Source organism: Carlito syrichta, unplaced genomic scaffold (genome assembly GCF_000164805.1).
Source record: "Carlito syrichta isolate Samal-C Ts95f unplaced genomic scaffold, Tarsius_syrichta-2.0.1 Scaffold306577, whole genome shotgun sequence".
NCBI classification, from domain to species: Eukaryota; Metazoa; Chordata; class Mammalia; order Primates; family Tarsiidae; genus Carlito; species Carlito syrichta.
This window is the reverse complement of record NW_007250673.1, coordinates 268,547-277,739: the sequence shown is the minus strand read 5'-3', so window position 1 is coordinate 277,739 and position 9,193 is coordinate 268,547. Positions and strand designations below refer to the sequence as shown.

Sequence of the window (9,193 nt, the reverse complement as noted above, 5' to 3'; positions counted from 1 at the left end):
CGCTCCCAGCCACTGTAGCCTCGACCTGCTGGGCTCGGGCAAGCCTTCCGCCTTAGTCTTCCAAGTAGCTATAACTATAGACGCGCACTACCATGCCCGGCTAACAGTGTGATACATTTTATGTTCTATTGAGACATGTTTCTTTCAGATTATTTGTAATATTTTTCCAGGTTATTGCATGTGACTGAAGTGTGTTTTCATTGCTGTCTGCTATTCCATTGTATGAACATACCACAATATATATTCTCTTATGGATGGACATATATGAATTTGGGCGACAATTGTGAACATTTGTGTACATGTTTCCTGGTGCACATGTGCACAAGTCACCTACTCTACTTTTCCTCCAATGTATGCCAAGGAATAGAATTTCTGGGTCTTAAGATACATAGATATAGGTATATATATAGATACAAGTATAGATAAATATAACTATACCAAACACATATATCTTCAACTGTTTTCCAAAGAACTTCTAATAACAGTCATTGAGATTCTGTTGCTCACATTCTCACTTTCATTTGCTATTGTCAAATTTGTTTTTGCCATCCCAGTGGGCGTTTAGTAGTATGTTATTGTGGTATTATTTTTCACTTCTTTGCATGCAAATGAAACTCAACACCTTTTCATATATTATCTGACCATATGAATTTCTTCCTTTGTAAAGTGAATATTTAAATCTTTTGTCCATTTTTTATTGGGTGGTTTGCCTTTTTCTTACTGGTTTTAGGAGTTTTTATGTATCCTGAACATGTACTCCTTGATGGTTATACATGTTACAAGTATCTTCTCGTATGTTCTGGTTTATCTTCTCTTTATAGTGTCTTTGATGGATGCTCATTCTTAATTTTGATATAGTCAAATTATTCCAGGATTTTTCAGTGTTGGTTTAAGATGATCTAAGTGACCTTCAAAAACTCTTATTTGTTTCCTTAACTGAAAGAAACAGTTTTTAAATATGCTTATTGTGAGCCCAAATTACTTTATTGATGAAAGTCTGGCAGACCTTCACTTCAAAGAGAATGTCAATGGCAATAGTAATCCCACTGCCATACATTTGAAGAGCATTTTTATCATTTTCTCAGTTAGATCCCCCATACAATTCAGAATTCTGAAGTCATTATGATTCTACTTGGCTGTCTTTCAACAAATAGATCTTGCAGTATATATTATCTTGTTTTCTATAACTTCCAACTGTGTGCCATCCTGTGCCACCTTATGGTACTGTTATATATACATCCGAAGTTCATGGGCATATGTCCCATCTTCCCAACTGGGCTGAAAGTTCCTTGACATTGGAGGATTTGTAAATGCATCTCTATATCTCCCATGGTGTTTTGTATCAAATAAGCATCTAGAAAGATGATGATAATATTCAGGTCTCTGAATATTTAGCCCTTCAAAAGAAAGACAAACTCATTGTAAAGGACATGAGGGCCCGACGCAGTGACTCACACCTATAATCCCAGCACTTAAGGAGACCAAAGTGAGAGCATTGATTGAGCCCAGGAGTTTGAGACCAATCTAGACAATGTGGGGATGGGGGGAGATTAGCAGGGCATGGTGGCACATGCCGGATGTCTCAGTTACTTGAGAGGCTGAAGCAGAAAGATTACCTGAACCCAGGAGTTCAAGGTTGTGGTGCTATAACTCTAGCACTCCAGCCTGAGCAACAGAGTGAGACCCCAACTCAAAAATAAAAAATAAAAAGAATAAAAAGGCATGAGACATTTGGATATTATCTTAAAGTTTAAGTTGATTTAATGCTAATCTAGAATTTCTGGTTCTCCAAACAATATTTCATCCAGTGAGTATAATTACTTGCCCTTTCCAAACGTCGCTCGTGAACAACTAACTTGACTTCTTATCTAGTCTACTAGATGGCCTGGGTAGAGATATTGATGGAGGCCAAGGAGAAACACAGCTAATTCAAAACATGAAAAATCTACTGCATCTTTCTTCTTGAATGTCACAAAATCCAATATATATTCATGTTCATTTGCTTCGCAGGTAGAAATGAGCCCTCTGGAAAATGCAATTGAAGTGTTGGAAAATAAGAATCAGCAGCTGAAGACTCTGATTAGTCAATGTCAGACAAGACAGATGCAGAATATTAATCCCCTGACTATGTGCCTGAATGGAGTTATAGATGCTGCAGTTAATGGGGGAGTTTCCAGGTACCAAGAGGTAAGGAGTAGGTATTGTTTGAGAGAAAGTTTCCAGATTACCAGTTATGGAATCTTCCATGAATTTTTTTTCAGCCTATGTGCCCATATGCAAACATAGGGTTGCAATTGACACAGAGTCCTTTGTTAAATAGGGCAAAGATACAGTCATTTATGGTGCCCACTTACTCCATTTTCCCAACCTGTGGTATTTTGAGAATAAAAGGGTGTGTATGTTTGTGTGTCTGTCCTTGGATGAATAAAAATAGTAAGGATATCAGGATTGTTTAATGAATGTCCATACACAATAATTTTCCCCAGCAAAGAGTTAATGGGCATAGAAAAATCTGATCTTGTTTAGAAGATACTTTAACTGGACTTTTCATCTGCCCTCTTAATTTTAAACAAAAAGACTTATTAGCCTGGAAGATGAGGTTACCATCAAGATCATACTGAATCTTAACGCAATTTATTTTAGGTACAGCCATATAGCTTATTGATTTAGGTTGGTTCTTTATTTTACAAAGGATACTTCTTGTACAATCACTGAACTTCCTTTAACAATCATTTCCTTCTGTTCCCGTTCTGACCAATTGCCCACACTAGGAATCACTCCATCTGTCCCTAAATGTGGTTTATAATGGTGTCATTTCTCTGAGGATACCAGGTCTTTAAAAACAACTGTGTCTTTCATATCCCTTGTAACTCTCCTGAAGTAGACTATCTCTTCTCTTACTAGGCATTCTTTGTAAAAGAATATATCTTAAGTCACCCTGAGGATGGGGAGAAGATTGCACGATTAAGAGAGCTGATGCTTGAGCAGGTAAGAGAGGCAGAAACCAATCACCTTCTCTCTGTCTTGCCGGGTATGTGCTCACTTACCCAGAGATACATCTCCATGGTTTTCTACATCAGCTGGCAATTGAGGGTTAGATTCTTGTAATATATTCCAACTTACTAACTTCTACTTTTTCTTCCCACTCAGATGCAAAAATTAATTTAACAATGAGTAGTCTATGGCAGCCCGTTATATTGAATATCCTTGGTTTTTGTTTGTTTGTTTGTTTCGAGTTGGAGTCTCACTCTGTCGCCCAGACGGGAGTGCAGTGGTCGCTCCCGGCCACCGCAGCCTCAACCTGCTGGGCTCCGGCGATCCTTCTGCCTCATCCTTCCAAGTAACTGGAACTACAGGCGCGCGCTACCATGGCCAGCTAATTTTTTGATTTATTGTAGAGAAGAAGTCTTGCCAAGTTTCCCAGGCGGGTCTTGAACCCACAGGTTCAGGCAATCCACTTACCTCAGCCTCCCAAAGCGCGGGATTACAGGCTGAGCTACCGAGCCTGGCTGGTTGAATATCCTTTATCTGAAATACTTAGAACTCTAAATGTTTCAGATTTTGAATTTTTTCAGATATTGGAATGTTTGCATATATTAAAGAGTTATCTTGGGGTTGGGACCAGAAGTGTTAAGATTATGGAATGACTCTAACCTTTGTTGATGGTTAAGGTTCTGTTTATTACCTGAACACAGTCTCTTGTGAGTGAATTACTTTACCTCAGAAGTATATCTGCTATATTCAGCCTGACTGAATTTTTCCCTCAGAATTAAAATAGTAGCTCGGGGCCAAAAAGTCTCTCTAGAAAAATAAAATCAAGGAGCCTTTATTTACTCCTTGTCCTGACTGATTGTGTTCCTAGGATCTTGTGGAAAGAGCCATGGCCTAGGAAACGTGAGATCTCTGTTATAGGACTAGTGGTACAAGTGACTGACATGTGACCATGGGCAGGTCACATCATCTTTGTGAGACCATCAAGTCAGGGGTGGAACTAGAGAGACCACCATCCTTCTCTGGGCCTCTGCACAGTAGTTCAGATAACTATCTAGTAGACACAGAGATGCACTGCCTAATGCTCCTTCCAGGATGGACTTGTTGCCTCAGTTGCAGGAAGTACTACCCTCTACAGACACCTGCAGATGTCAGGCCCTTCAGGGATTGCCTCAGCTGCAGAGAGCCACCTGGCCCAAGCTCACTACCTTCTCAATGGCCCATATCCCAGACTGAAGAAAAGACAGCCTGGCTATTTGGGCCCAACACAGGACAACTCTGACAGACCATTAAAGTTCCAGAGGTTGTGGTGGAGAGGATCTCTTGAGGCCAGAAGTTCAAGACCAGCCTGGGCAACATAGCAACACCCCATCTCTACAAAAAAAAATTTTTTTTAATTAACCAGTACCTGTAGTCCCAGCTACTTGGGAGGCTGAGGCGGGAGGATCGTTTGAGCCCAGGAATTTGAGGTTGTGTTGAGCTATGATCATGCCACTACACTCCAGCCCGGGCAACAGAACGTGACCTTGTCTCTAAAAAATCAAAATAAAAAAATATTTTTTTTAAGTTGCAGAGTTCCTCTGGGTTTGGCAGTGGCTGATAGGACCACTGTTCGGCTCAGTTTCTTTTTTTTTTTTTTGGTCAGGTCCTGCTTCTGACCCACCTCCACAGGCAGCAGTACCAAGGTTCTCCCCAGTAAACATCCTGATTGCTATGCCAGAGTCTGCCTACTGGGGAGCCCACTGTGTAACATTCTCTGAACAAAAAAGGAGGTGGCCTAACAGCTGTTGTTCAAAATGGAAAAGGCTCATGGCCCCTACATTTAGGTTCCATTCCTATGTTCCATATCCAGCCTCTTTCTTTATGCTTCAGACACACACTTCACTCCCCAACTCTTCCTTTCAGAAGTGTCCTTGGTATTTACTGTGCACATGTACTGGCGGAGGGTGTCATCTGAAACAGGATTTGTCATACTCCTGTCCCTTAGGGAAGGTGCTAGATGCTGGAATCCAGCAGGGTCAGTCCTGTGTGACCTGGGCTTTCAATAGAATCTTCATGAGCTGCAGAGATAAAAGACCCTGTGGTGGTGTGGGGTTTGTTTTGACTTATGGAAGTTGTTCTTTTGACCACTTTAGCACAAGGGGCATTTTTACAATGTCAAAGACAGCTGCTAGTCAAATCAAAGGGATGGCATGCTATTGATGGCTGAACAAAGCAAAGTAGAATGTTTATGGGTCCTCAGTGGGAAAACATTTTTGTTTTGGTAGGAACTGCTCCCTTGTTGCATTATAATAAATGGATAGGAATGATATTTTAAACAAAAACAAGAAGCATAGCAACCGTTACAGAATTCCTGTTTGTTTTTTCCATCCTCCCTGACAGATTTTGAAAATCTGTAGGAGGGATGGATGAGCACAGAAGAACCTGATGGCAGAGAGTAGGGTAACATGGGACAGAGGGTGCCATCCAGAGACTAGACGCCTAGGGGAGAATCACCTGACCCTCCTAACAGTACCAGCTTCTACCCCCATTCCCCACCCCCGCCTGTGGAGGTTAGGAAGTGACCCAAGGGACACATACTGTTAAGAAGGATTGTCATTACAGATCTCAAATACAGAGGAAAGAAGCTTGGAATAGTAAGAAAATTAAGACTTTGAAATCAGACGGAGCCAAGTTCAAATCCCCATTTGCCTTTTACTCCACACAGGGGTTTTTGAACCTCAACTTCCTCACCCATAAAGTGACAATTGTTCCTATCTTGTCAGATACAGAGGATTAGCAAATAATATGAGCAAAATGCATAGTGTAGTGCTTGGATGGAGTAGGCACTTAGTAAGAGGTAGTCATTGATGTAGGTTTTTTTCCTTATGTTATCAAGGCACAGATTCTGGAATTTGGTTTGGCCGTGCATGAGAAGTTTGTACCTCAAGATATGAGACCCCTTCACAAAAAGCTAGTCGACCAGTTCTTTGTGATGAAGTCAAGCTTAGGGATACAGGTACGTGCACCACATGTCCATGGTAGGGCAGCCTGACCACAGCCATTTGCTGCTTGTTAGAGGGATGATGACATATCCAATAGTGCCATCTTTTGGTATTTCTACCAAACTGCACCATTTTATCAGGGAGCCCTCAAGTATTAAAGTTGTATTGTCTGCGATGTGTCATGCTTATGTTTCAGGAAAACAAAAATGTAAGTGAGGGAAAGCTTAATAATATAGGAACTTACCTTAATAGCTCCCTGTGTAAAGATTTTATGACAATTAGGATGTGTATCCGGAATACTAAAATATCTCCTAAGTTATTTCACTTATATTATTACTGTTTCAGAAATATTTTCTTTACCATGTCTTTAGGAGTTCTCTGCTTGTATACAAGCCAGTCCTGTCCATTTTCCTAATGGAAGCCCTCGTGTGTGTAGAAATTCAGCACCTGCTTCTATGAGCCCAGATGGCACCAGGGTAATTCCTAGACGCAGGTAAGTCATATTCCAAATTATCTTACAATTTGGCGTCCCCACAAGATGATCTGGAATGATTCTCTCATTCTTTATGGCACAAATTTGTCAAAGAAACTATTTCTTAATGAAATAACCCGCAAGGCAACTGCAGACATCTGCCACTGGTGAAACAGCAACAGCATGAGAAATAAATAAACTCAAACGTTTGATTATGTTGAGGCAAACAGGAGACAACAAAATGGGATATATTTTCCCCCCTTTGGTTTTATACCGTTCCAGCATGTGATAAAGTGCAATTCAGAGACTGAGTTAACGACCATTTTTTTTTCCTGAAACAGCCCATTAAGTTACCCAGCTGTCAACCGATATTCTTCCTCCTCACTGTCCTCACAAGCTTCTGCTGAAGTAAGCAATATTACAGGGCAATCAGAAAGCTCTGATGAAGTCTTTAACATGCAGGTACTTAATTAGCTTTTTGTCTGGTCGTGTTTATTCCTTTTCTGTCTCAATCATGAGAGTTTCTGTTCATTCTGCTGTGCTAATGAACAGTCCTACAAGCAAGAACTTGACTTAAGGACAAACCTTTGAACACTCTTGTTGCTTTATGGGTCTCTGGAGTCTACAAAGAGGTTACTCTCAAAACTGCCCCATCGCTCCAAGAAGACAGGAGCAAGCGATGGAAAAGTCCAGGCAAGATACACAGGTGTCACCTCTGAGACCTGCCTCTGGCTGTTTCTTCAGTCTAGGGCTCACCACACACTAGAGGGCTCTTAGCATTTCCAAGTGACTTTTTTTTTCTGTAGGAAGACATGATTTGAGGGTCTATTGCAAAATTCTCTCTACTTACATACATGTCAGAACATTTCTATAAGAAGTTTTTTATGCAAAAAAAAAAAATGTAGTTTTAGGGATTTTAGAGCCAGTGTAAGTCTTGCTACAAAATGTTGTATTTAGACACAATTAATACAGCATTTATGTTCACCACTGTCTTTGGAAAGGAGGCATAATACAAATTTCCAAATTCATGCTTTTAACGCATTCGTGAAGATAATGAGAAGGCACATCCTGTGCCTTTTAGAAGCACTTGCTTATTTGTGTATCAGAGGCTGGAAGTCTTTCTGCTTGTACTTGAGTTGGGCAATGTCCTGTAGCTGCTAAGAAGTCACAGCCTATAGCTGAAATGAACACGAATGCATTCCTTTGGCAATAGTCAAAAATCTCAGGTTCTTGATTAACACATGCAAACCTCTTTCTCTGTCTTAGTAAGATTTTTCTCTATTTCTAAATGGCCTTTATTTTTTGATCATTTGGAAAAGATGTTGATGATTTTATTTTGAAAGCATGTCAATGTTATGGGAAGCCTCTGATTAGGCTGTGGTAACGGCTCCCTGTGTGTTTCCAGCCGAGTCCATCTACCTCAAGTTTGAGTTCTACTCACTCAGCTTCGCCTAATGTGACAAGTTCTGCTCCATCGAGTGCCAGAGGTCAGTGCCAGAATGTGGGGGAGACTAAGAGTGCCCAGGGAGCCTTCCAGCCACCAGGAACTGTGGCCAGCTGCCACATACTCTGATGATTCTTTCTCTCCTCTTCCCAGCTTCTCCTTTGTTGTCTGACAAACACAAACATTCCCGAGAAAACTCTTGCCTGTCCCCAAGAGAGAGACCATGCAGTGCCATCTACCCAACACCTGTGGAGCCTTCCCAGGTACTCCTTGTGGGATGGAGAAACTAGAAAACAAGGAAAATGTCTGAGATTGCTTACGTATCTCTGCAAGAACACAGCACAGTAGCTGCCAGAAGCCACCAGCTGGGCAGTGTCAGACAAGTCCAGCTGGTGAAGTGCACCTCTGCTTTCTGCCCATTGTTAGGAATTTCTGTCTCAGCTATATGTCTGATAAGGACACGAGGGTTGTTGCCTAGCAGTAAAGTTGAAAGGGAAATGGGAAATTATTTTACCCTCTTTGATCTGACTCCAAAAAAGCACACACATTTTAAGAAAGGATAAAATTGTATTAAAATTGTAATACTCAATATAGACCAATAACAAAAGATGAACACAAGTCACATTTGACTTCTGCATTACAAGTGGTGCTCAAAGTGTTTCCCATCAGCATCCAGATGCTTCTGATTACTGTGAGCTACTGCAGGACTTGTTGCTGTGCGAGGCCTCCTGGATCATTCCTTGTGCACATCACACTACCTGGCGTCTCACAGTTATCACGAATGCATGCAATTGTTAGGCGTGTTGGAGGTTCTGCTGCATACTCATGCCTGCATTGTCATTGTACTTCCATAACCTTCTCAAATTTCAAATACCACTTCAAAACAGTCTTGCGCTCCTTTAACGTCACCCATGCTTCTGCCGTTTTCTTTGACTGTCCTGTCAGCTGCATGGTGACACTAGCATTCATTTGATTAATGCCATCTTTTGAGCGAATGTCATACTACCATAATTCATTTCAACTTTGAAAAGTCATACATAGATAACATCCCTTAAAATGTATATACTGGCTGGGCGTGGTGGCTAAAGCCTGTAATCCCAGCACTTTGGGAGGCCGAGAGGATTGCCTGAGCTCAGGGGTTCGAGACCAGACTGGGCAACTTGGTGAGACCTCGTCTCTACAATAAATCCAAAAATAAGTTAGGCGTGGTAGTGTGTGCCTGTAGTTCCAGCTCCTTGGAAGGTTGAGGTGGAAGGATCACCTGAGCCCAGCAGGTCGAGGCTGTGGTGGCTGTGAGTGTGA

At 41.3% G+C, this 9,193-nt stretch overlaps 1 protein-coding gene across 1 annotated transcript in view; it reads left to right on the top strand.

The window, feature by feature from the left end:
- DOCK4 (dedicator of cytokinesis 4) overlaps positions 1-9,193 on the top strand; it is a 534,984-nt gene that overhangs the window by 517,782 nt on the left and 8,009 nt on the right. Inside the window, exons 43-49 of the mRNA XM_021715022.1 lie at positions 2,011-2,187; positions 2,905-2,988; positions 5,870-5,989; positions 6,347-6,468; positions 6,789-6,909; positions 7,853-7,934; positions 8,045-8,154. Coding sequence (XP_021570697.1) covers positions 2,011-2,187; positions 2,905-2,988; positions 5,870-5,989; positions 6,347-6,468; positions 6,789-6,909; positions 7,853-7,934; positions 8,045-8,154 — 816 coding nt within the window. The remainder of the gene's footprint in view (positions 1-2,010; positions 2,188-2,904; positions 2,989-5,869; positions 5,990-6,346; positions 6,469-6,788; positions 6,910-7,852; positions 7,935-8,044; positions 8,155-9,193) is intronic.